The sequence below is a fragment of the Alexandromys fortis genome, unplaced genomic scaffold, assembly GCF_014885135.2.
Source record: "Alexandromys fortis isolate MF-2015 unplaced genomic scaffold, M_Fortis_MF-2015_v1.1 scaffold_143, whole genome shotgun sequence".
Taxonomy (NCBI): Eukaryota; Metazoa; Chordata; class Mammalia; order Rodentia; family Cricetidae; genus Alexandromys; species Alexandromys fortis.
Window position 1 is genome coordinate 2,823,102 of NW_026068044.1, and position 27,773 is coordinate 2,850,874.

A 27,773-nucleotide genomic window follows, 5' to 3' on the forward strand; every position below is an offset into this window, starting at 1 on the left:
GGTTACAAGAAACCTCTGTTGATTTACCAATACCTTGTGAATTTGTTAGTGATGTTCAGATTTAGTCTTGTTATAAAAGAAAAACACAGCAGCCACCCGAACCTTAAGGGGAGCACTGTAGCCTCTGGTCACAAGTGAGGCTCAGCTGCATGAACAGGACCGCCTTCCCCAAGTGTAAGGAATTCACAAACAGTTTATCAAACAAGGCTGCCCCAAAATTCTTTTTTATTGCTCAACACATTTTTTAGAGGTGAGTATTTCATATTTTTTTTCCTAAAATGTTTTGAGGTTTGAAAAGGAAATTTTCTGCTGCCAGTTAATGTCGGAATTCATTTAGGAACAAACAGACTTCGGGAAAAGGTCAGCGACACAGGGGCAGAGTCTTCTTATGATGATGATTCAGGTCCAGACAATGTGGAGAGACGGAAGTTTTCGGGCCCATTAGTAGGGCAGTACGCTTGCTTCTCTTGGGTAATCTCATGCGAATGGACCAGTGAATTTTACTGATGCTGCAAGCCATGGCTAAGGTTGATGACAGTCCACTGCCCTCCTGCTTATCAAATGTCACAGGGGGCCCTAATGGCCAGAGTTGGATACCACTGTGCCTTTACTCTGGTTAACCCTTTCCAGTGTGGTGGTGTGGTGTGTATGTTTATGTGTGGTGGGTGGGTGTGGTTTGGGGTGTGTGTGTGTTTGTATTTGTATTTGTGTGGTGGGGGTGGGTGGGTTCCGTTTGTGGGGTGTGGGGTGTGTGTGTGTGTGTGTGGTCTGTTCACACATGATGGCCAGAAAGCAAAGAGTGAGAAGAGGCCAGGTTGACAATATCCCGTTCTAGGGTTTGCTCCCACTGACAAACCTGACTAGACTACATAGAGGTACCGCGACCTCTCTTCGGCATCCCAGCTGAGGTGCAGACTATCAACACAAGGGCTTTCAGGGATGGTTTAAGAGCCAAACTATAGCAAAGAAGAACACAGGATTTTATTACATAAAGAAAGAAATTCAGGCTTCATTGTTGGGGACCCAGGTGTTCCGGATAAGCAATCTGCTCTCTTATTTGTCAATTATGTACCTGAAAAGTAAAAGGTCTGTTTTGTGTAACTGGTGACCACATTTTGACATCTCTGTAGCTTACTGTGTCTCTTTTCAAAGCAAGCTTCCTTCGACTGTTTTTATGTTCTGGGTGTTTTACATGTGCAGCCAACCCCATGAAGCTACGCACGGCTTGGCCCCAGCTGCTGCTCTCTTACATTGGCAGGGGTGCAGTACTGCCTGGTAGTGAAGACCATGGGAGGAGCCCTGCTCAACCACTGGCTCCACACTTAGTGGGGATTTGCTTCTCCCCATTTTTGCCAAGGGTCTCTGGGCTCTGGCTCTCTGCCCACTTCCTCATCCTACCAGAAATTCCACATTGTTTTTATTCACTGCTCATAATTTCCATAGCTGATTTTATAAAAATTATTATAAATATATTTATTTTACAATTAAAAATGTAGCGATAATACCATCTTAAGCGTTTGTAAGTTTATAGTCCAGTGTCATTAAACACAGTCCTAATATGCAGCCATCACCATCATAGATCTCTTTGCATATTGCAAAACTGAGACCTTAACTGCCTACCCCTAACTCCTGGCAACTATTGACTGAGGTTTTCTGTCCTGCCTGGTTCCCGCAATCCTTAAGTCCCAAAGAAATCACACACGGGGTCTACATTAGTTATAAACTGATTGGCCCATTAGCTCAGGCTTCTTATTAACTCTTATAGCTTATATTAGCCCGTTATTCTTGCCTTTGTTAGTCATGTGGCTTGGTACCTTATTTAGTGAGGCAAGTCCCATCTTGCTTCTTCTGTGGCCAGGTCAGGACTGCAGAGGAATGGGCTTTCCTCTTCCCAGAATTCTCCTGTTCTCATTGACCTGCCTCTACTTCCTGTCTGGTTGTCCTGCCTATACTTCCTGCCTGGCTACTGGCCAATCAGCGTTTATTTAAAATATAATTGACACCAGGCAACCATAGACTTCCTGTCTCTATGAATTTGACTACACTCAGTACTCACAAAAATGCAATCTCACGGTATCCTTTGAGACTGGCTCATTTCATTTAACACGGTGCCTTGAAGTTCTAGCCATGTGGAAGCATGATTCAAAATGCCCTTTCTAGCACACTCCCCACTGATGGGCATTGAACCCAGAGCCTCACACACGCTAGGTAAGGGCTCTAGCCCTGAGCCACAATATGTGAAGTACCACTCCATGGTCTACCACACCTTATCCACTTGCCCTCTGAGGACCACCTGCTATGAGCGTACAGATGCCTCTTTGAGCACCCGTTTTCAGTTAGTTTGGGGTGGAATTGCTGTATTATGTGGTAATACATACTTTAAAAATTATTTTTGAGGGACTGTAGTAGCTTTTTAAAGAGACCAAACCATCTGACGGTTTCCACCAACTGTACCCAAAGCTTCGAGGCTCTCGGCAACCTCACCAACACTTCCTACCTCCAAGTGTGCTATCCGCTGACTTTCTGCCCCTGTGCCACCATCTAAGGCCCTCTACATAAACAACCTTTAGTTGTACACATTTCTCCTGAGAGCTGTCACTTCCTGTTTATATGATACTTATTTTCAAAATTCCTGTTAATGTTCATATAGCTATACAGAATTGTTGTGAAGTATGGGAGCAGGAATGGTCCTCACCAAATGGTGCTCAATCGGTCAAGTCCTCCCAATAGCACCAACTGATCTCCGTTGACAACTTGATCCTGTTTCTTCCATGACTACACAGGCATGACGTTTGATGCAGTTGTTTTTCTTTCCCCAGAAAATCCATTCCTCGCTGCCGAAGAATTAACAGGATGCTCTCCAACGAGTCCCTGCATCCACCTGCCTTCAGTCGCTCCAACTCCCAAGCCTCTGTCGACAGCAGCACATCGGTGGAGGAGTTCTGGCCGGAAATCGGGAGTATCAAAGAGAGCAGTGTGGGGGCTCAGGAGGAGCAGCCGCCCACCCCCGAGGCCAAGCCCGTGGATGGTAAGGGCTGGACCTGCCCTGTGGGTTTCATGTCAGGGAAGAAGTCAGCCCACCAAGTCTGTCATCAGTAGAGATGGGGTGCCTGCTGCCCGCAGTGAGGGAGGGCAGGCCATAGCGCCATCCAGACAAGAGTCCTTAAGGATCCCTGCTCGGGGGTGCTGTTCCCTTGGGGTGGTCTCCTTTTCATCAAACAGACTGGGCACACTGATGCTCTTGACATTTACATCTGTGGACTTGACATTTAGGGTAGCGAGAGAGCTGGGAGGGAGAGAGGAGGTGAGAGAGATTTGCCTTACTGATTTTAGAGGGGAAATTACTTTGGAACGTTGGTTAGTATTAATATATTAGACTGCTTGGTACGCTGCAAAATAGAAGCCATGTTAAGCATTGAGGGTGGAGACAAAAGCAAAAGCAAATAAACACAGGAAACAACAAACAATCCAAAAAGAGCATCACGGTTTGCTGGTCCCAGAGATCAGGATCCTGGGCTGAAAGTCATCTTGCCTGGCTTGATCTTGTGGGTGTATAAAATGTCCAAGAATTTTCTCGTTAATTAGTAGTTAACTACCAGCTTGGAATCCTTCTCATCCTTCATTCTCTTGTCTTAGTGTTTCCCAACACCAAAATAAGATCACTTCTATGATCAATTAGAACCCTATAGCACACAAACAAGAAACCCTCACATATAGTTCGTGAGCATCCTTAAGCATCTGTTCTAGGGAATAGTCTTCCCAGCAAAGTGTATGCTTATTCCCACTGCTCCCATCCTTCCTTCGGTTTTTCAGACAGATGTTTGAAGGCAAATGCCTCTTGTCCCATATCCCTGCTTTTTTTTTTTCTTGAAACCCAGTAACCTCCAGTTCTACCTAAGGCCTTGGGGTTTCCTGGCATTCTCTCCTTATAAGTAACTCCCTTATGTGACGAGAAACCAGGCTCTAACTCCTGCCATACATTTACTGTTTGTTCAGACCCAAGGGCCATGGAAAATATTTTCTGCAAGCCTAAACTGCTACAGAAATGCAGGTTTCCTAGCTAGAGTTAATATTCATTTGCAGGCGTCGCTTTGGAAGGACTTGCAAAGATGTCAGGATCCTAAGTGCACAATCCAGTGGCCTCTGATGAAGGCAAAGGCATGCCCTTCCCTAAACCAACATGGATCAAGATGGTCAGGTTGACTCATACATGTCTATAACCCCAACACGCATGATCACTAGTTTGAGACCAACCTGGGCTGTGTAGTAAGACCTTATCTCCCAGAGAAATGTGTCCGCAGGGCAGGGGTGGATTTCATTCAACCAGGAGACTTCCTGCTTCGTTCTCGTCCGTCACACCTCTCCGAATGACACTGTCTAGGGCCAAAGGTAGCCGCGGTTCCCATGTTTGTGGGTCAGAGGGATTATGTCACCATGCTCGGTACTGCTCAGTACTTAGAAGATTTAACTAGTAGGTCAGTATACTTCATTGCTTTTTTGGTTCTGGGTATTGGCATTTATTTCGATTTAACTAGTAGGTCAGTATACTTCATTGCTTTTTTGGTTCTGGGTATTGGCATTTATTTCTAGGGATGCATTAACAAGGTGCCACAAAGTTGGGTGGTCTTAACGACATCAAGGTATTCGTCACAGTTTTGGAAGGTAGAATAAGAAGGCCAGTAAGGTCTTGCTGTCTGAAGCCGTCAGGAGAATCCTACCGCTGCCACCTTCCTGGCTGGGGTTGAAGCTGGCGGCCATCGGTGCCCTTGGCTCGCAGGCAGCACACTGTGTCATTCTCAGCCTCAGACTACTCCAGGTGTTGGCTCTATGTCTTTCTCTTCTTCAGAGGTGCCAGCTGTAATGAATTAAAGGCCTCACTGTAATTTGGTTTGGCTAGGGGTTTGTTTGGGGTTTCGCTTTGCCATACTTGGCTCTGCAAGTGCTCTCTCTGCCGCTGAGAGCTACTCCCGGCCTGCACCTCCATTGTTATATGTGTGTGTGTTAGGAGCTGTCCTTTCTTTTGTTTTTAATATATATCTTTACTGAAGTATGACAAGTAGATTGAAATTGAACATTTTTATGATCTACAAGTTTTAATGAACACATTCAACCCATAATTTAATGTAAGCAAGGCTCCACTGACTGTGCTGAGGGTTGTGGTTTTAGCAGATGTAGGGGTAATTCAGCTCTTCACCGTTATTTAGTCCACGGGATGAGCACATCATGTCTTCCTGACCTGCTAATGGCGGTGTGGGTTTTCTTTGTTTATAGTTCCAGCACTGAAGATGGGTGATTTGAAAAATCTTGTAGAAATTATTTGTGGACATGCGTTTTTATTTCTCTCAGATGCATGACTTTTTATTAAATCTTTAACTATAAGAAACTGCCAGGATATTTTTCTGGAAGTTCTACCATTTTGCACCCTTCCCTCTAGGTTAAGACAGAATTGTTTTTTTCTGCATCTTTTCAAAGTTTGATGTCGTCTGTTTTCTTAGTATGAGCGATTCCAGATATGTGGAATGACCTTCTGTTAGTCCTGATTACATGGCATTGATGACAAGTGTGTTCCCTGTCTTTATTGTCCCTTCCTGTACTTTGGGGAATCTTTCAAGTATTTAAGAACGTTGTCCTTTTATTACTGGCTTATAGGAATTATTAATGCATTCAAGATATGTATGTATGCATACATTGCAAAAGTTTCCATGACTTAGATATATATTCATATTCTTTTTTAGAAAGATTTACTTACTTTTATTTTATGTAAGTGCTTACCTCCATGTATGTGGGTGAACTGCATGTGTGACTGGTGCCTGCTAGGCCAAAAAGGTTGCAGAACCCTCTGGAATTGCTGCTACAGGAGGTTGTGAACTGCAGTATGGGTGCTGGGAGCCTAGAGCAGCCATTGCTCTTAACCACTGAGCCGTCTCTCCAGCTCCTAGAGCGGCCAGTGTGCTCTTAACCACTGAGCCGTCTCTCCAGCTCCTAGAGCGGCCAGTGTGCTCTTAACCACTGAGCCATCTCTCCAGCTCCTAGAGAGGCCATTGCTCTTAACCACTGAGCCATCTCTCCAGCTTCTAGAGCGGCCAGTGCTCTTAACCACTGAGCCATCTCTCCAGCTCCTATTTGTCTTCTTAATGAGATTCTTTAATTGGTCTGCTCTCATCACTTTGCTTCAGATATTTAGAAATATAGTAGTTGTTTTTAATCTTGACCTCATATCCCCTTAACTTCCTAAATTAGTTTTCTAGTATGTGTGCACCCACCTTGCATTGCGGGTCTTGAAAACTGCCCTTATCCGAAAGACAGTGTAAATTCAAATCATACTAGTACATTATCTAAATAGAAATTTGGAATTTTTATTCCCCTTCAGTTCCTGCCCTTGTTTGGCTCTTCTCTGATATCTATATGTAATTATTTCATGTGTTTTATTTCGAACTTATACCACAATGTTGTTTTACTAAAAGTTACACTGATTCCTATGGGAGATGGGAGTCCCGTTTTAATATGTGTCTCCGACACTCTGAGGAGTCCGACTTCCTGTGTGAGATGCTGAACAGGATAGGTGGGCTTGTTCTTAGAAGTTAGTATTCATATTTTATGACTCGATAAAATAGCATTCATAATTATATTTTTTATTTGAAGCTTACTTAATCGACTAATTAATTCAACAAGTAGGTGCACCTTCTCTCAGCTAGGTGCTCCACAGTGTTAGAGTTACAAGTAGAAGCCAGAAGCATCCTTTTTCCCATGGACTTGATCTAACAGAAAAAGGGAGTGGAGGGGGATGTTAATGAAATGAAATCAAGACCTACTTGAGGGGATATTGAAGGAAATTGAAGGAAAAAGAAATCGCAGAATTGAGGCCGATCGCGTTAAGGCCTTACCTTGTCTCCTGGGCTCAGGGGGAAGACTTCATTGAGAGAGAAGCTGAGGTCGGAAAGGTGGCCAGTAGTGACAGAGCCGGTGACAGCTGGCCTGTCCAGATGTGACACAGAGCCTTCAAGGGCCCCACAGTAGCCTGGGAAGGAGGTGAGGAGACGTTGCGTAAACACATCTTACAGAACACATTAAAGCCAGAGGAAAAAATGTTTTTACATGTACAAGGACTCATTTAGGGACACTGTGGAAGCGGTTTGGAGGGGCCTGGAGAGTCTAGGAAGCGCTGTTGGGAGTCTGTTCTGGACGTCAAGGTGAGAGATGGTGGCGGCTTTGACAAAGGCCCTGGTAGAACAGATAAAGGGCGGCCCAGGAAGCTGGGCTCTCGGTAGCACAGTCCTGTAATACAGTACTCAAAGGGCTGAGGCAGGAGGTTGGTGAGTTCAAAGTCAGCCGAGACTATACTAAGCAAAATGAAGTAAGGAGGTTGGAGACTCTTGAGATGTAATGAGGAAATAATATTAAAAAGTATTGGCAGTGTGCTGGGGTGGACACCTCCGGGGCCCCTCCTACGTAGCATGATTGATAGTGTGAAATTGATACTGAGTTGGATGCAGGGGCTAAAATGCCTGGGGCGTTCTGGATTGCCGACATAGACGTGACAGCTGAGGAGAGACCACTAGACTTCATCCTTCCTAATTCAGCAAACATGAATCACACCGGTGTCTGCTATGGACATTTCTCACCTAGAAAAGCATTCTGGCTATGTTTTGCCCCGAGGAAGGGTCTGAGGTTGTAAACCATCAGTTCCCATGGTTTATGTCATCTCTGTTGTCTGTTTCTGCTATTCTTTCATTTTTTTTCCTCACGTAAGTGGTGAGAGAGACAACCCAATGTTTTAAAACGTTAATGTCCATTTGTATTTCTGACTTTGTCTTGAGACATGATAGCCTTACCCAAGGCTAAAATAAAAGAAGGCCTTCCAAGTCCTCCCAGGTCTGACCTCGCTCTGGTCCAAGTATTATTGTCTCACGTCGAAGCGGGTGTTTCGTTTCTTTTAAAGAGACAGTTCGCAGAGCAGCCGAGTAAAAAAAGCACAGTAGTCAATACAGCCTTTGCCAAGTTAGGAAAGGGGCCTCCGAAAGCGCTCTCATCGCGTCTGTTTATGCAGGTGATGTAAGAGCGTAAGCAGGGTTGAGGGTGCTCAATCTGGGGCTCGCAGGCGAGTTTACACGTCAGTCTAATCTGCTAATCAAACAGCCCTCGCTCGCGATCAGCCTGATAGCACAGTTCCCAGGGAAGTGTGTGCAGCGGATTTTCTGCACAGGATATGTTCCTCTTTAACTTTGATCCATCTTGTTTACCGTACTAATTAATGCTCACAGATGGGCCTCGGGTGTTGAACTGCCTTCTGAAAAAAACAAACAGATTGTCCCATGTTCAGAGTATCAGGAAAATGAACAGCGATTAAATATTTTACTCCAGGTTCTTTGCCAAATTCATAAGTAGTTTCTCAAAAAGGAGTATCCTCGTGGCTGCATACTGTTTTTATTGCTGTCCCTGTAGTGGTATATGCTTCTACATGAGCACTGTGTTTCTCTCAGGGCAGGCTATACACAGTGGCCCTGCCCTAGTGGAGGTCGCAGGTGGGGGTGGAATGTCATTGCTGTGCCTTCCACGGTGTCCTTCGTCATCTTGGTGGGTGGATTGATGGCCAAGTGTCCAGAGCCAATCACACAAAAACTTGTTTCTATTAGCAGATTCCCTTGCGCCGGGATTGACTTCTGTCCAGTTTGTTTGTCAGGGAATGCAAAGAGGCAACAATAACACAGACACATGGATTAACCGAAATAGCTTATTATCTTAAGATCCCAGCAAGAAAAGTTCAGAATATCTTCCAGCATAAGGGAAAATAAGAAGACATCCAGACCCTTATACTCAGCAGTAGATAGAAATCTAGAGGGTGGGACAAAGCCCTAACTGGGGTCCAGGATTCAAATTAGTGGGTTTAGAGCAAGCGAGTTTGCACCCCATGGAGTGAGGGTATGACAGAGGTGGACCTGGAAGTCTTGTCTGTACAGTCTGTAAGGACAGTCTAGTAGGTTGCCTCTAGTCATCCTGCATGGCTTGGTCAACAGAAGATGCTGTGGGAACCACATTGAGCCTTTGGAAAGACAGAGAAAATTGAAACTCTGTCTGTGATGACTGAGCCCCACTTCTGGTGGGAGAAAGTCCATCCTGTGTTCAGAATGGGAGCTGGAGCCGAATAAGGGAAGGGAAATGCTTGGTGCTCATTTGCCGAGGGGAGATTGAGGGCCCGAGACAACATTTTCCAATGTCAGTCAGCTGCTAAGTGGTGGATCTGAAGCTGCATTTGAGTGACCGAGGAGCTGTGTGTGACTTGCTAAGCCATGCTTTTTCTGTTACGATTTTAGTAAAATAACTTCATGTTTTATCTATTTTTTTTTATTGGAAGTCTCCATATGGCTTATCTTTAACCTTCTAGCAAGGAAAACTGCTTTTCACAGTTGCCACATAACCTTACTCTACAGGCAGCATTTTATGATTTTAGTTATATTTTAAAAAAATGTAAACATTTCATTTATTCACTGCGGAAGAAAAGACAGTCTTAGCTGGCCATGGTGGCACCTGCTGCAATCCTAGCATTTGGAGGGAGAGGCAGGAAGGTCATGAGTTAAAGACCTTGTCCCAGAGTGACAACAGAAAGACAACTATGCAGTTTCCCGATGCTCCTGGGTGTCTGGGATACCCAGAGACGAGCTGCATGCATCGATAGCCCCCTAGAAATGACCCTAACCTCCCCTTGCTCATGCTGTTTGCAGAAGGAGAACTTGAAGCAGAGTGGCTACAAGATGTGGGGCTGTCAACCCTGATCTCTGGGAACGAAGAGGAAGACGGCAAAGCCCTCCTGTCCACGCTGACTCGCACCCAAGCAGCGGCCGTGAAAAAGAGATACAACACGTATACCCAGACGCTGCGGAAGAAGAGCAAGCAACCCGTCAGGGATGTGAGAGACGTCTTTGGAGTCAGCGAATCTCCAGTACGTAGCAAGTTTGATTCCCAAAGGAGTTTGCTTTGATCTCAGGGTGGGAGGGTGTGGCAGGAATGGCGAAACGTCTCAGGTGAGGCTGGTTCCATCCTAACTCTCAGAGGGAGCTAGAGCCAAGAGCAAGGCTGCATCCTGTAGACCAGAGCCTGACCAAATCAGTCAACCTCTTCCTGGCTGCATTTCCATGCACACCAAGGTTACTCCCTTCTCTGTTGAATTTCCGTGCACACCAAGGTTACTCCCTTCTCTGTTGAAGTTACTCTGCAACTTCCTTGATAGTGGAGTGAACCTTTAGAGTTAGGAGGCTCAGGGCTTTACCTGAAGCTAAGCCTTGAATGTAAATTCTGTGGGAGGCACAGGGGCCCCAGGGACACAAGTCCAAGTGGATCGTTTTAAATGGGGGTAGGGAAATGAGTAGAGTAGCCTTTAGGTTCAGAAAATTTACTTTGCTAAAACTAGAAGACACGGGAACCAGTTTAAATGAGTGATTTCAAATAGAGGGAAGTATCGCGGTTCTTGTGAGAAGTGGCTGATTGGAGTTCCACCTTGTCCACCGTAGTCCTGTCGCCACGGTTTCCCTCCTGGCACCATTAGCCACGCCCACCCCACCTACGCCAGCTGGACCGAGGGTGTTCTTCCAGTGCGCGTCTTCCTTCTCTCACTGAGCCATTTAACAGTTGCCTGACAGTGTGGCTTGGCACAGCAGGTTTTTATTCAGTGAGTTCCGTGTGCACGATCCCTTCCCTGGTGCTATCCAGAGAGGATTCATGGGACTCTGGGTTGATGATTACACAGAATAAAAATAAAAATAAAAAAAATGGCACTGTGCTATTCTGCCTGAGGGGCAAATCAATCCACCTATCTGATTTAGGTTTCTCTTCTGTTCCAGTACAGCCTCTGTCATGATATAACTGAAGATAGCAAGGATGCCAGCTAGTGCCTTAGTTAAGGTTTCTATTGCTGTGAAAAGACCCCATGACAAGGCAACTCTTACAAAAGAAAGCGTTCCATTGGGGGCTCACTTAGAATTTGAGTGGTTTAGTCGATTATCATCATGGCAGGTAATGTGATACACACTTGTCCCTGGAACAGTGGATGAGAGGTATACACTGGTCTGCAGGCCAAGTGCTGTGGGATAATGCTCTTTACACCGTAAAGATTTGTCACTCATATGGGTTTAATAAAACGCTGATTGGCCAGTATCCCCGAAGGAAGTATAGGCTGGGAGGCCAGCCTAAGAGAATTCTGGGAAGAGGAAAGGCAGAAAGTCGGTTTGTCATCCAGAAGCCGAGGGAGCAAGATGAGAATGCCTTACTGAGAAAAGGTGCCAAGCTACATGGCTAAACGTAGATAAGAATTATGGGCTAATTTAAGTCATAAGAGATAGTTAGTATTAAGCTGGAATAATAGACCAGACAGTTTATAATTCATATAAGCCTCTGTGTGTTTATTTGGGACCAAACAGCTATGGGACTGGGCAGGACAGAAACATTCATCTATACCAAGGGTGAGAGAGATATGTGGGTCTAGTTTGGGGATTGAAACTTCAAACCCACTTCCAGCTGCACATTTTCTCCAACAAGGTCACACCCACTCCAACAAAGACACACCTTCTAATCCTTCTCAAACAGTGCCACTCCCTGGCGACTAAGCGTTCAAATATATGAACCGATGGGGGGAGGAGCATTCTTACTCAAACCACCACAGATAGTGATCATGGATGGATATCTCCAATTTCAGTCTTCTCAGGTTGTTTGTATTTTTTTCTTAGATATAGTCATCATAAAGGATATTGCCAGGGAATTTGCATATACCTAGTTAACGTATGCATCTGTGATAATATCATAGAATAATACCGTCTTTCAGGACTTTCTAGATGATAGCAATGGTTTGTTCCTATTCTCATATGACAGCCTCCATCATATTTGCAACAAGCAGGTTAACTGAATTTGATATTTTGTATAATCTTAATCAGTCTAAATCTAAACAATCAAATGTGACTTGGAGCGTGTGTGTTGAACAGCAGAATGTCATGTTGTCTGTTGTACTATGACTTGCTGAGCGCTGTGAGTTCCGTGACATTTGAATTTTTGACTTAGTTGAAGTCCGCGTCTTTCTGGGTGGAAGGATTATTGTTTCTTTCTAGCAGTATTGGAGGGAAGATGGCTTCTGCACCTTGAAGCCAAGAGTTCAGCCGCATGCCTTGGCAGAGATGCCTGCCAATGAAAAGTTCGTTCTGATAGATTCAGTTCCCTGTAAGTCACCTTTCTACTGTTTCCAGGGTCATCGTACAACAGTCTTGAAAGCTGTGCCTACCTGCTTTCTTTGCCAAATCTCTTTCCAGCTACCTCAGGCAAAGGATTGGGCTCTCCTCCAGCAAGCTGAGTTAGAAAAGGTCTATGGGCTTGCCCTGAATCCTGTATCTAAAGTGCTTTCTGTTGGTTCCTGTTAGGCTGCTCGTTGTAGGAGGAGGAGCGGGCTGCTTGTTTTGTCCCAGCTAGCTTACACCCCCTGAAATTGTACTAATTAAATTGCTGCCTGGCCCATTAGCTCTAGCCTCTTATTGGCTAACTCTCACATCTTGATTAACCCATTTCTATTAAATCTGTGTATCACCACAAGTATCCTTGTGGTGGTAATCACAGCAGTATCCTTGCTGTGGATTACCAGCAAGATTCTAACCTATGTCCGTCTCAGGCAGGAGATTCATGGCATCTGCCACACTGCCTTGTTCCCAGCATTCTGTTCTGTCTACTCCGCCTACCTAAGGGCTGCCCTATCAAAAGGCCAAGGCAGTTTCTTTATTCAACCAATGAAAGCAACACATAGACAGAAGAACCTCCTACATCAGCTTGTTCTTCACCTGGTGTAGTCTCTTGGGAGTCTGAGGAACCATTTGGGAGCGGGGCCTGGCTGGTAGAAGTAGGTCACTAGGGATATGCCTTTGAAGGTTATACCCACCCCTTTCTGGTTTGTCAAGAGCTAAACAGGCTCCACCGAATGTTCCTACCACCATAGCTGAGCTATCCCACAATGCCTTTCATTCCACGATGGACTGAAACCATGAGGATGTATCAGGGTTTCTCTTTTAAATTGTTTCTTTTAGGCTTTGGTCTTAGACATCAACGTCTCCAGTACCCTTGGGACATTGCATTTCTTTAACAATACAAACCAGTAAAGTATGGGGTCCTTTGTGGCCAAATCCTTCTTTTATTCTGACCCTCTCTGAAGGGACAGATGAAGAGAGCACTTGTACCTTGGTCTTTAAGTGTAAAAACTGAAGTTTTTCTCGGGTGCAACCAGCTATGAACTGCTGCTTCCAGGCAGGGCAGTGGATATAGCTCAGTGCGTGCACACACGCACACACACACCAGACAGTTAAGAGATAATAATGACAGAGCCCTTCCTTCTCTCTGCCTTTGCCTTCGGTCTTCAGTTACAGCCCAGTTTCAGAGTGAAGTGGGAATAAGAGTTAAGGTAAGAGGTGGGGTAGCTGCAGGCAAAAGGAAGAACCAAATAGCCTTGTATTGTGTGTGTTTCTTGTCTGGCATGTAAAGACCACGTAAACCTAGCTTTCGAGAAAAAAAAAAAAAACTCGTGTTTCTGTTATATAAGGTCTGATCTTTTCCCTAAAGACTTCAGCATCTTTTGTGAATACCTTGTAAGGAATGCCCTGGGCCTTTTAAACTTCCTGTCTTAGCTTAACAAGTAAACACCAATTCTCCTCTCTCCTCGCTCCACATCTGTCCTGGTTTGCTTCCCCCTCTTTCTCTGCCTCCCTTCCTTCCTCCCTCTGCTGCCACTGATTGCACATCCCCCTCGCTCATCTCTTCTTCCTCCTTTCTTTTCTTGCTTTGGTCCTTTCTCCCTCTTTTCTCTTTTATCATCTTTCTTTGATTGTCGTTTGCCAAAATTGACTGAATATTTGCCTAAAATTTTCCGTTTCACTTTCTTAGTAAGTTTCTTTTTAATTATATAACCCCCTGTGTGTGTGTGTGTGTGCATGCATGCATGTGTGCATGTGTGTGTACGCGTGAGTATGCGTGCTTGTGTGTGTGTGTGAGAGAGAGAGAGAGCACGCACATGTGAGGACTACTTGTAGAGGTCAGAGGACAACTTCCTCTGTTAAACTGATTTTACTTCCCACCATTTGGGTCCTGAGAAGGGAATTCAAATCATCTGGCTTGCCATCAGGGACCTCACCTGCTAAGCCATCTTCCTGTCCCTAAACCTCTCAGTTTCTCAAGGAGATTCTGTATTCGTCTTAAATGTGTAATTTTACCCATGTACTCAACAGGTGATAACATGAATTCAACAGTTTGATATACACACGCTCAAATTATATTAGTTTTCCGAAATGTTTTTTTCTCATCGAATTCCAGCTTAAATTCCCCCTCCCTCGGAACTGCAAAGGAATCCCCAGCCATCCGTCCTGAGTAGTCACTGTGGGGTACCATGTCTGTGTCAGGGCAGGCCTGCCCCTTTATTGACTAAAAGTCGAAGTGTTTTGATTGTCATTTATATTCTTGGGGTTTGAAACTGTACCAGCTTGACCCTTTTGCAAAATTCATCGTGTCTGCACTAAATGAAGACTTTGAACACTAGGAAATATTTAAATTATTATAAATTCCTTCCCGTGGCACACGTTGAGTGGTTCTTGGGCTCAGACTGATCTCTGGGACTCTTGACTCTTCTCTTTTAATTTCCCGGGTTTTGTTTTGGTTTTTGTTTTGTTTTGTTTCATTTCTATGGGTTTGCTTTAGATTCTTGAAAAATCCCTTGAACTTCAATTTGCGAATGTCAGTAATTTGGTCGTGGTTGAATTTGTACTTGGGTTAATTTTCAGAATTTAATACTTACCAGTTTATAGCTATCTTCCCTTCCTTTGATTTCTCTTTTATTCTAATAATCTGTCCATTGGTATTGTTGATTTTGTGCGCAGGGATTAAACCCAGGGCTCAGACATGTCAGGGAAGCATCCCACCCTTGCTGTCTGTGCCCAGCTGCACTATTCTTGCAGTGGCTGCAGACACCATCTCGCACTCTGAAGACAGCGCAAGCCTAACCTCCCACCGCCTGCTCCTTTCTGTGAGCAGTTTCCTTCCGGTGATGGGCTTATTTTTAGAGTCATTGTTTTCTCTTCCCATTGTTACTGTTAAATTGATTTCTCATCCCTGGCTGTTGATGTATATTTCTTCAGGGGAGACCAGATTGATTGCTTGTGATCTCTTTAGTTGGTGACTGTGTGCTTCTCATGCGGTTGTATGGACCCGCTTCGGCACCGAAAGTCTGCTATGAAAAGGGTTTGGGGTCCGTGGGTAGACAAGTGTGTCTCACCTGCCACATTTTGCTTTGAGACATGTGACAGATGATGACCGAGCGACAAGATTCCCCAAGAACGCTTTTTCCTTTCCAGGCAAAGCAAACTTCCCCTTTCTTACTCCTGTCCTTATCATCCAAAAGTCCCAGCTGAGGTACAGTTCAGCCGCCCTGCAGTCCCAGACCACTACTTCCTCCTCCCAACAGCCACCAAGCAGCCAGGGAAGGTCACTGTGGCACCGGGAGTCTGTCCTTCAGCCGTCAATCAAGGAAAGACTCTGCCTTGCCCTTTTACCAAGAAAAATGTTTTTCAGCCGCTCGTCACTTTTTTGAGCTGGGCTGCGTTCCAAACTTTTCCATTTCTCTCTGAGTGTGGAGGCTCAGGGACCAAGCACTTAACTCCTGCTTATTGTCGCTCGTCCCTTTTCCCAGGCTGACCATTTTTCTGCACTATTGAGCCATTTTTGTGGCTCGGGGACTAAGCATTTAACTCCTCGGTTTTCTTTTGTGCCTTTTCCCAGGCCGAGGCCTTACCAAACCATTTTTGAGTTTTAATCTTCCGGGAACTCCCGATAACTTCTTTTCTGCCAGTAAAATGTTGAGGACCTTCCAGAGCTAAGCCTTTTAAACGATGCTATATCGTCTGTCGCTCAGTTTGATTGGTAGGAGAGGGAAACAGTAGTGTGTGCATTTCCTTCACTTGATGGAATTTTCTTGTCCGGATTAACTAGCTCCTTTCTAAATTAATATGCTTTTTTTTTCCCCTCTCCTCGTTTTCAATGAAATATATAATCTTCACTGGAAACAGAAAATATGGTCAGTCAGGCTGAGGAATAACTATTTTTATGAACCCAAACACATTTTATGATTTCACTAGATAACCTGCGAATTAGTTTTCCAATGGTGTCCAGTAGTGAGGGAGCAGAGTGTTTGGATCTCGCGTTAGCCGTGGTATGCTAAGTCGGAAGTGCTAAGCCAGGGTCAGGGTGCTTAACACATGGTCTGTACCCAAAGGCATTGCTCCAGGGTTTGGAAGACATGAGTAAACATTCATTTCTCAACACATTTAATTGGGGGAACAACCGATCTAATTAACACCCGGTTTCTTAGTTGGTAAGTACTTAGCTAAAGGTATACCTCACTGACAAGTGGCTGTGCAGATACAGTATTGCGGGGTGCTTTTATGTATTGTGTTGTATATAATTTATGTGTACCCTTGGCTGCACAGAACAGGAAATGGCGAGTTGTACTAATAGGAGCTTTTCCTCTTTGAAGGCAGCGCTCAAGTAGATGGTCCTTTCTTGCCAGGAACCCGGCTTCCTTTTGTGTTCCTGTGTGTCATCCACATACAGCCTCATCGATTTACTGACGAGTCCGACGGGCCCACTGCAGGCTCCATATTCACGTTCTGGCCATTTCTGGAATGGCATCAAAGGCCCTGTCATTCCAGACTCACTTTCCTGGAAATCCTTCTTGGGAGAGTTCCCATTACCTCGTGGCTCAGGACCACATCATCGTTAGCTTCAAAGATGCTGGTGTTTTGGTTTTTGTTAGGCATAGAACTCCCTGGGGGTGAGGGATCAAGATACTGTTAATGAAGACAGCAGGCTAGGGATAGGAAAATAGTCAACAATGCCTTCTACAAAGAAAAATGCACGTTTTCATCCCTGGAATTTAATCTGATCTCAGTATTGATGGGCACAAGGCTCAATGCAATGCTGAGTAGATAGATATGCAGTCATAGGCATCGCGGTCTCCCTCAGTCTCTGTGAGTACTCAGAAAAAACACACGACCCATGCTGGACTGCACAGCTTGAAGGGAGAGCTCATTTCTGTGCTAAGATGCGCTTTAGTTTTTCTTAGTACCCAAATGATTTTTGCTGTATACCAATTCGTTTTTATAAAAAGTTTGGGGTGCAAATATGGGTAAAGAAATGATATCGGTGGTCCCCAGGTGGGGAAAGATGGTCCATGGGTCAGGTAAAGGGGAACAGTGTCAGGAGGTTTGAAGAGGTCATTTTTTTAAAGGCCATCAGGCAGGCTAGGGAGAGAATGCTGAGAGAATGCTAGTTTACTTTGAAACAATGGGCAGGGGAAAGAGATTCAGACTAAGGAATAAGTAATCTCCTAGTTAAATCCACATGTTCCCACACGCAGTACCTGTGCTTCCGAAGCACTGGCAAGTACCGATGCAGCTCCAAGTACAAAAGTGATTGTGTACAGGGTGGGGTAGGGGTTGGGAGATTTGGGGGGGGGGGCTGGCTAGATTTTCGTAAGCTCCTAAAGGTGACTCTTTTGAAGCCTTCCGCATATCACGCAATAGTAATTTAATTCTCATTATTAGACCTATAGCAGCTCTGTCGCTGTCTAAGAGTAAATACCACGAGGGAGGCACAGATGAGTCGGAGGTGCTTGTTTCTTCATATGTGCCTCAGTGGGGCCGGGGTGTGACCCTGCGGGGGAGGGAATGGGGCTCCTGAGTGCCCACTTTAGGTACACTTACATTATCTTCTGGGTAGAAGTCAGGGTCTCACCCATATCACACACTCCCCGAAGCCAGGGTCTCACACATGTTACACACTCCCCGAAGCCAGGGGAATTGAATTATGCCTTGTACTTTCGGTGCCTTTTTATGTTTGTCTTGCATGCTGGTAGATTGCATTTCTATCATTTGCTAGCTTCCTAATCCTAATTTTTTGCATGAATGATTATAGCACCCCTGGGTTGGTTTGTTTGTATTTTATTTATTCTTTGATGAATTTCATACATTTTATCATATTCTTTCCTTCCCACCAGCTCTTCTCAGACTTCCCCTGACCTAACTCATGTTCTTTTTCTTTCTCAAAAGCAAAAACACAAGCATAAGAAAAAGTCCCTGAAAACATGTAGTCTGACTTGTGTTGACCAGCTCCTCTTGAGCAGGGGCCTTCCCTGGAATGTGACTGATGGACCTAAGTGTCACTCGTTGGGGGGGGGGGAGATTTTTCCCTGTTCATGTTGATTTTAAAATTTACCAGTCACACTGTTAACTGAAAATGGTATCTCGAGTTTTACTTCTTTCTGTTTATTCATTTGTGGCGATGGCTCTGAATGTGAGGCTGCAGTGGCCTCCAAATCTCTCAGAAATTACTAAATCCTTTTCAATTTGTTTTTCCCTCAATCTGTTTTCGTCAGAACTGGTAATGATATTTTCTTCGGTTTTTACCATTTTATATTGTTAGAAAGGAATGCCCACACCCTGGGCCATGTGTATAGAACCGAGATTTGTTTCTCTCAACTTTCGAGCATGGAAGGAACATTACCAAAGCTGAAGGGCCGCGAAGAAGGACTGGCCGAGCAGCTGGTGGAGACTTCCGTGCTGTGTCATCCGTGGTAGGGAAGTGAGACAGAAGCTGCAGAGGACACGTGCCTCCTTTCTTGAGGAACCCACTCTCAGAGTACCAGTCCCCCTCCCGGAATAAGAGCGTCAAGGTCCTGCACAGCTTTTTGAGGTGTCATTTCAATATGACTGTGTTGCGGACTAAGTTCCAACAAATGCTCTTTGAGAGAGTTGGCCAACCATGGGACAGTTGTGCTTAGAGGGAGGAGAAAATGATTTCATTTCTTCCCCGTCCCACATAAACTAGCATTTTGCTTTTATTCTCCCGTTCATGTTTTTCTTAGAATTTTAGAGTGACCTGGTAGTGCTGTCTGCTCGGTCCTTAGCTGGGACCCCCGCACCACCAAAGGAAGTCAGCATGCTTGACTCGGGTGCCTCTGGGCTGTGGGCTTCTGCTCGTACCTCGGGGCTGGCAACAGGTTACGAGGTGGCCTCTCTGCTGTCGGTCGGGTCGCCCTGTGAGTGCCCGGTTGCCCTTCCTACTCTTCACTTTGGGCTTGTTTTGTTGTTTGATTTTTATGGACTTCTCTTTTGCTTGAAAGCAATGTTGTGTTATGTTATTCTTAGACTCAGGATGCCTGGAACATTACCAACTAGTTTTCCAGGAATTTCTATCTGTTTCTGAGTGTTGGTGGACCACTGTGATGATCCCAGTGCCATTTGGGTTCTCCTATTTTGTTTTGGAGGCAGGGTTTCCCAAAGCCCAGGCTGGCCTCAAACTCAGCAACGGTGGCCTTGAGCTCCGGATCCCCCTGCCTCTGCAGACCATCATGTGCTCATAAAAGTATCTTATTACCAGTGACCAAGTATGGCATAGGTGTGTCTGTGTGTGTGTGTGTGTATGTGTGTGTTGTTTGTTTATTGTGTGTATATGTGTATGTGTATATGTGTATGTGTGTATATGTGTTATGTGTGTATGTGTGTTGTGTTATGTGTGTGGCATGTGTGTGTGGTGTTTGTATATGTATATGTGTGTATGTGTGTTTTGTGTGTGTATATATGTGTATGTATGAATGTGTGTTGTATGTATGTGTATATGTATATGTGTGTTGTGTATGTATTATGTGTATATATGTGTGTGTTGTGTGAATATGTATATGTGTGTATGTGTGTATATGTGTGTGTGGTATGTGTATATGTATGCATGTATGTGTGCTCACACTTCACCCTGACCAGAGCTCCCTCTCCTTTCTTCAGCAGCTGCCATTTACAAACCGGTGCTTTTCTTATGCACCTACTGTATATGCTTTGGAGAAGGCTTACGGAAATGACATTTCCTAAGATTCTACAGAGTGGCTTAAGATTTCTATAATGTCTAGTATGTTTGATGTTTCAGAAAGCTGATTCAACCATAGAATCAGCATTTGCATCTTACTGGTATGGTGTCCTTAAGGGAAATGCTGCTGAATCTTAGACCGTATATGTGAGGTCTGTGACTCTGTCCAACCCAAACAGAACACTTGGCTCCCAGTACTTCAGACGTCATGAAAACTGGAGAGTTGCCAGTATCTGATGGGTGGGGATAGAGTATTTGGCTCAGTACTATGAGTTTATGGAGTCCTCAGTCTAATACTGATTTCTTAATTGTATATTTATATATGATATATATATACAAATGTGTATATATATCTATATGACTGACCTCTTTGACATGAACATATAAATCATTGTGGAATGCAGATATAAGTCAGTTATTTATTTATTACTATGTACATGAGGTTTTATTCAGCCATAAAGACATAGAATTGTGTCCTTTACAGGAAACAGATGGAAGGTGACGATTGTGCTGCGATGCGAAAGTCCAGACTCAAAAAGACAAATATCACTCATTTTCTGTAAGCCCAGTTTGAAAGCAGTGTGTTTTTTATCAGTCAGCTGCATCCTTGGAGAGCAAAGGCTTTTAATGGCTCCCTCAATCAAGATACCTCTTTCCTTTCTCTCCCTCACTGTCCTTCCCCCTTTCTGAGCATCTCATTCCCTCATGTTCTCCTCCTCCCTTCCCTTCTCCTCTCCTCTTTCTTCCCTTCTCCCCCCCCCCCCAATTTTCGCAGATCTTGTCTGTTTCCCCTTCCCAGGGGTATCCATGCATGTCTCTCCTAGGGTTCTCCTTGTTTCCTAATTTCTCTGGGGTCGTGGACTATAGACTGTTGTTATCCTTGAGAGATTGAGGGAGCCTTTAAAGTACTATCAGGAAACCTGGCACTAGGGAAAATCCCAGGAATCCTCAAGGATGACCTCAGCTAAGACTCTTAAGCAACCGTGGAGAAGACACCTAAATTGGCCTTCCCCTGCAGTCAGACTGATGACGATCTTAAGTGGCATCATAGAACCTTCAGTCAGCAACTGATGGAAGCAGATGCAGAGATCTACGTTGAAGCACTGGGCTGAGCTACCTGAGACCAGCCCAAGAGAGGGAGGAGTGATAATATGAGCAAAGGGGTCATGACCATGATGGTGATACCCACAGAAACAGCTGACCTGAGCTAGTCAGAGCTCACTGACTCTGGATTGATAGCAAGGGAACCTGCATAGGGCCAAACTAGGCCCAGTGAATGTGGGGGACAGTTGTGAGGCTTGGACAGCCTGTGAGGCCACTGAAGTGGGAGCAGGATTTATCCTGAGTGCTTGAACTGGCACCCAGAAGCACATTCTCTTTGGAGGGATGCCTTGCTCAGCCTACATATGAGGGGAGGGCCTTGGTCTTGGATAGAAGTGAAGTGTCAGACTCTGTTGACTCCCCATGGGAAGCCTTACCCTTTCTGAGGCGAGGATGGGGATGGAGGGAGAGAAAGGAGGGAAGGGAGTAGAAACAGGGATAGCTATGTAAAATGAGAAAAGATTGTATTAAAAAATTAAAAAAGAGGGGAAAGGGGGTAAAGGCTTACGTTTTGCATGAGAGACTCATAGTTGAAAGGCCAGCGGTGCCAGGACAGCCAGGCATGGATCTGCCAACTCTCATCTTTCTGCTCCCCTCAGCACTGAGGTGAATGCGTGGTATTCAGAGGATGTGTGACACCCCAGGAAACACGTCCATGTCCCCAGAGTATTCTTCTTGCTATATGTGATCATTACCGGTAACACTGAGTCTTTAGTTGGACATGTAGGATCATAGAGCAAATCATGGTGTTCATACACTCAAGGAAAAAAACGAGGATGTAGGCAGGCAGCTAGCTGTGTCTAGCTGTGAAATAATTCTATTATAGCTCAAGGTGTGTATTATGATCATTGATGAACTGGTACGTGCTGTATCAACACACAAGCAGCCATGAACTCTGTGTGTGTCTTTGTGTAACTTTATAAATCACACATTTGTTTAGTGCAATACATGGCCATGTTTGCAGTGATGAGCCGAAGGAAAATGAATTTCTTTGTTTTTTTTAGTCCAGTGAGTCTTGTGACCGTGCTACTCAGTTGGACGGCACCAAGGAAGAAAAAGAACCGCCAGGAGTTACCCAAACAAGTGGCCCTCTGGTGAGTAACGGAAGAATGCATGGGGATTAGGATGAAGCCATTTCTTCAAGACAGCCATGCTAGACTTTAGACTAGTGCAGTGTGACTAAGGTGGTTGGACAGCCACGTCTGTCAGCACACCTGACTCCTTTTCATGAGTTCCTAAGAAAAATATCCAGCAGCGAATGAGCCAAGTTTAATAGGTGAACGTGTAATTGACTGCGTGTTCGATAAAACAGACACATGACTCAGGAACGCGGTGATTGAATTTTCGCTTGGTTTTCTCATTCCCCTCCATTTCCTGTTCTCCACCATCTCCTGCAATCCCTTCTGCCCTCCCCTCACACCCAAGAGGGAAGACTCAAGTAAGACTAGGGCAGTAGCCAGGGCTCCATGACTGGGGAGCAGAGAACTGTGCCTCCATTGGTGGCTTCCTGGATCTTTTCTGACATTTGTTTCTCCTTGCCACTCGTCCATGGCATGGATGGGTCTCCCACTAGTACCACGTGAAAGAAGCCAGGCAAAACATTCAATTTATGTAAAAATACAAAAGTATGAGCTAACCCACAGTGCCGGAGACTTCCTGGGGAAGTCATGGTGATTTCCTGGGGAGTTGAGATAAAGGAAAGGAAAGATGGATAGATTTCCCTAGGGATATAGATTCCCTAAAGGGGATGAGCTTATTTTGGGATGCTGGTGGCATTCATCATCTTGACTGTAGTAATGACTAATTCCATAGGAGCTAATTTGATCAAAACTTATTAAATTAATTTCATCAAATTATATGCTTAGTACATATTCTGTATATGGGTTTAGTTATATAGGTAATTATAAATCAGCTATATCTCAATCCACTGGTTAAAATAAAGTACATAGGAAGCCTTGCAGTCTCAGTACTAGCACAGATATTTACTCTGCAGTGCGTTGCTTACAGTGTATGCATGAATGGCTGTTCATGAATTGCACTTGGCTGATCTTTGACTCTGAGTGACAAATGGCACTAAGTTTGGTCCTTACAAGGATTTACACTCCAACCGCTATCATCAAAATCCTGGTCTGATAAACGAGGGTATTTTTCTTGTATTCGGTTGACAGAGATGAAATATTCATTGGAGATGCTAGTTTATTTAAAAGGCGAAGCAGTCAATCTAGTTTACTGCCAATGTCTTAACTGGAAAATCAAACTCAACACACTGTTTTATAATTCATGGCAAAATACAATCGTGCCATCTGCTGAGAGGCATCGCGGTTGCATCTGTGTGTGTTTCCTAGGAAAGAAAATCTCAGGAACCTTGGCTTAAACAAGTAGGAGTTTGTTTTAATCACAGATTAAAGAGACTGATGATGAAAAAAAAAATCAAAGCCGGTGCAGTTACAAACAGCACAAGGGTGACTTTAGCCTGGGGACTAACTGACTGCCTCTCAGTGATGCCCCTCAACTGGTAGGTTGAGTCTCTGCCCCGGCCCTGTGGTTAGGAAACCAAGCTGATGTTTCCCTGGGAGCAACAGCCTCCTGGCTGTCTGTATTCAACATAAAGCCTCACTTTCCCTAGAAAACCTACCTACACAGAGGAATTTTTCTTATTTTCTGCACTCAGTCTGTAATACCCTTACTAAGTTATAAGGATTTTCTCCCCTGTACTTGCTTAGACCCTGTTCCCTTAAAAATAAGTTATCTGGGTTTCTTATTTAAACTTTTTGTTTTATCTCTTGAATATTATGAATTTTTCATTTTTTTTCTAGATTCTGAACTTTGACAAAGACCTCGGTTCTATTTCATTCATTCTGATCAGCCTTTGTGGGTCTTTCCCACCTCTGTTCAGTTTCGGGAGATTTTCTTCCATTGTATCTTGAGTTAACTTTTCTCCTCAATCCTTGTGGTCCATCTCCTAGCACACAAATTACATGGTTGTTGCTTTGCTTGAATCATATTTCACTCTTTGCCAAATTTTGCGTTAGTCTCTTTGCCACGCATTCTAAATTTTTTCAACACCGTGTTTCAAATTATTGCAATTTTTATTTAGCTTCCCAACTCTGTGTGTGTTTCAGAAAACATACTCTTATTCCCAAAGAAAAATTTCTTTTTAAATTCATATCCCCAGTGTTACAGCGATGCACTCTAAGCCAAAGCAACAGTTTAAAGCGTTGAGGGTACAGGTTCTTTTTATGCCTTCTTGAAGCTGGGGCATAATTTACAAATAACACACCACACTCCAGGCGTCTCATTCAACTAGTTTTAACAAATGTGCTTTCCAGAAAATGGCAGTCACCGAAATCGTAGAAAATGGCCCTCACCGCTGAACGCCTCCCCGTCCTTGTCAGTGGACAGCCCTTCTTTCCTTCAGAGGCAAACCGTGCTGTGATTAACACCTTTGCCTGTCTCCGTCTCCATTTAGGTGGAATTTTAAACACAAGGCTGCTTTAGCATTTGCCTTTACTCATAACTGTAATTTTAAGACCTACGGGCAGGTCAGAGTCCATCTTATAATTGCGCCCCCTGTTGCCATTCTCTGTTCACCTGTCGATAGATGTTTGGATTGCTTACAGTTCACGCTGCTATGAGCAATACACCACAGCAACATGTAGCTAAAGGGCGTGCATCCGTGTGTCTCTTGAGTCAAGAGCCCACACAGTTTCGATGGTTGCCACGCACCAACCACAAACAACATCAGAACACATTGCTGCTCTCAGCAGGGACTAATTTCATAGGTAAATCCAGGAGAGTGAAATCCTATCTTCAAAAATACTACATTCAGGGCTGGAGAGATGGCTCAGAGGTTAAGAGCACTGGCTGCTCTACCAAAGGTCCTGAGTTCAACTCCCAGCAACCACATGGTGGCTCACAACCATCCAAGATGAGATCTGGTGCCCTCTTCTGGCCTGCAGGCATATAGAACACTATATACATAATAAATAAATCTTTTAAAAAAAAAACCAAAAAAACAAAAAACTACATTCAGAAGTAATAACCAGAATAGATTTGTGTGTGTGTGTGTGTGTGTGTGTGTCCTGTGTGGAGGATGCTGTCAGTTTGCTCTTGGTGTTTGTGGGTGAGCTCACACGAGAAAACAAAATTACTGACCTCAATATAAACATATCTTCAGCATCCTAAGTGTCTACTAAGATATAAATATTTAATGTTTTCCCAGAATTTTCCGAAGGCAAATATTTTGTGTGGAGAACATATTAACTTTGATGGAGTGGCTTGCTCAGTGGCGCAAGCAGAAAAGGATTTACCCCTGGCTGAGCACCCTCTGCTGAGGGAACTGGAGCACTCCCACTGGGTGGCAGCTAGAGTCCTGGAGTTGAGTGCCCAGTGATTGGAGCGCCTCTGGTTGAGTGTGTGGTCCTAGGGTGTCTTTCTGTCTGCTTCCCAGACCTCCACAACCCCAGCCCACTCTCCTCAGCACTGTGAACCAAAGGCCTCCGCTAAGCAAAGGGAAGCCGTCACAGACATCCCCCTAGGGAGATCTCAGCCCTCATGGCGATGAACTGATTCCGTAAGGTCTCCTGTAGAACTGGACTTATTGATTTTTTTTCCGTTGATTCATGTAGGAAATTGTCGTATGTTTCCTCTGTAGATTCAGTTTCTCCAGAGGCAGAATTGTTTGTGTTCACAGCACTTAGCTTTAAGGTGTGTAGAGGGGGCGGGTGGAGCAGGCAAGCCCTCTCCCCAGTACAGAATCAGAGAGAGGAAGATGCTGTCCTATTTCCCGAAAAGCTGGGTCACTGTTTCTCTCTCACGTATCTTTCCCTGTGACGTCTCTGACACCTCTCTTGTGCAAGTAGCCTACTCACCCTACGGTACCGAGTCTATTTTATTTAGACTCAGTATGCTTTCCTAGGGTTACATTTAAGAGCTGTCCATATTTAAGGGAGAGATCAGCCTAGTGTCTGTGTTTTCACCCGTGTTTAAATATTTGCCTGCATCCACCCCTGCTTTGTTCATCCTTTATTATTAGCTTGTTTTTCTTGTCTTTTCCTAGGAATTCTGTCTTATGCTAATTAATTATGTTTTAATTTTATTTTGTATGTAAGAGTGCTTACCTGCAATGTATGTTTGTGTACCACGTGTGTGCCTGGCGGCCTGGGAGTCCAAAAGAGGGCATCAGATTCCTTAGGACCGGAGTTACAGATGCTTGTGAGCCACCACGTGGGTGCTGGGACTTGAACCCGGGTCCTCTGGATGAGCCGCCAATGCTCTTAACTACTAATCCATCTTTCCATCCCTCTTATTCCTTTTACTGTTTGCTTTTTATCTAGTAATTGCTGTCAATTGTTCTATTGTGGAATTATTATTTTTTTTTTTTTGCTGAATTCCAGGGCTGTGGAAAATTGGTTTCCTGTACAATCTGCCATTTGTAGTGATTTGGGTGAGGGGAGAGGTCGACGGTTGTTATTTGGCACCTTGATTAACTTTGTTCAGACAGTTCTTGTATTCCAGTTGTTTTCTTTAAAATAGTAAAGAATTGTTTGATTACAGAGAGGACACAGTTTCTTCTGCTTTCTTCTTAGCACCCTGACTAAAGGTTAAGGAGATCAAAATGACAAAGGCAGAGTTAATCAGTAAGATTAATAATAGACCTGCTTACAAATGAGCACTTTACAGTTCTGGATATGAACACTAGCTGAGATGCTGCAACACAGTGAAGGGCTGCAGAGTGGACTTGGGAAATGGCAGAGGGAGGGCCGTGCATTTTCACTTCTTCAGAGGCAGGCTTGCACTCGGGACAGAGGGAAAGGAGTGGATGGATGGATGGATGGATGGATGGATGGATAGATATAATAGAAAGATGGGTAGATAGATAGATAGATAGATAGATAGATAGATAGATAGATAGATAGAGATAGAGATATAATAAAGATAGATAAATAGATATAATAGAAAGATGGATGGATAGATAGATAGATATAATAAAGATAGATAAATAGATATAATAGAAAGATGGATAGATAGATAGAGATAATAAAGATAGAGAAAAAGATAGAAAGATGGATAGATAGATAGATGATAGATAGATAGACAGATAGATAGATGATAGATGATAAAGATAGATAAATAGGTATAATAGAAAGATGGGTGGACAGATAGATGATATATATCTACATATCTATCTGTCTTCTGATTTCCTTATTTATTTATGAGCAGCAAGGTCCCATATAGCCCAGGCTAGCTTCAAACTCTAAGTAGCTGAGGTTGAACTCGAACTCTCCATCTTTCCACCTCCACCGACTAAGTGCTGGGGTCCCCTGACTATCCTGCCGCACCCACCCCTTGTTCATTTTTAAAGAATTTAGGTCATATGGAGGAAATAAGATCAAGTGAAATGATCAAGAATGGAATTATAAAAGACAAAATATTCTGGTTTTTTAATTCTCAAATATATTCAATTTTATATCTTTAGTCAAGAAAATTCACATTTTCAGTAGTTATACTGAAAATATATAGTTGCACATTATATCAAACAAACTTCAAATCTCCTTTTTCTAGCTTTACCAGTGAAAAATATATGTGGTACCATTGCTGATGAAGTCTACAAAAAAAAGTGACATAATTTCAAAATAAATCAAAAACAAAACCAAGGTGGCTTTCATCTACTTGACTTAACACGAACATCTCGGGTCTGATAGTACAGACACACGAGACAAATGGACATGGCCAGATTTGGTCCTCAGTGG

The 27,773-nt window shown here is 44.0% G+C and overlaps 1 protein-coding gene across 7 annotated transcripts in view; it reads left to right on the forward strand.

Annotated features, from left to right (window-relative positions):
- The window catches only part of Arhgap28 (Rho GTPase activating protein 28), a 162,554-nt gene that overhangs the window by 96,469 nt on the left and 38,312 nt on the right, over positions 1–27,773 (forward strand). For all 7 annotated transcript variants that reach the window (XM_050166208.1, XM_050166215.1, XM_050166214.1 and 4 more), the window contains exons 2-4: positions 2,820–3,028; positions 9,720–9,937; positions 22,026–22,115. In XM_050166208.1, the coding sequence (XP_050022165.1) occupies positions 2,820–3,028; positions 9,720–9,937; positions 22,026–22,115 (517 nt within the window). The remainder of the gene's footprint in view (positions 1–2,819; positions 3,029–9,719; positions 9,938–22,025; positions 22,116–27,773) is intronic.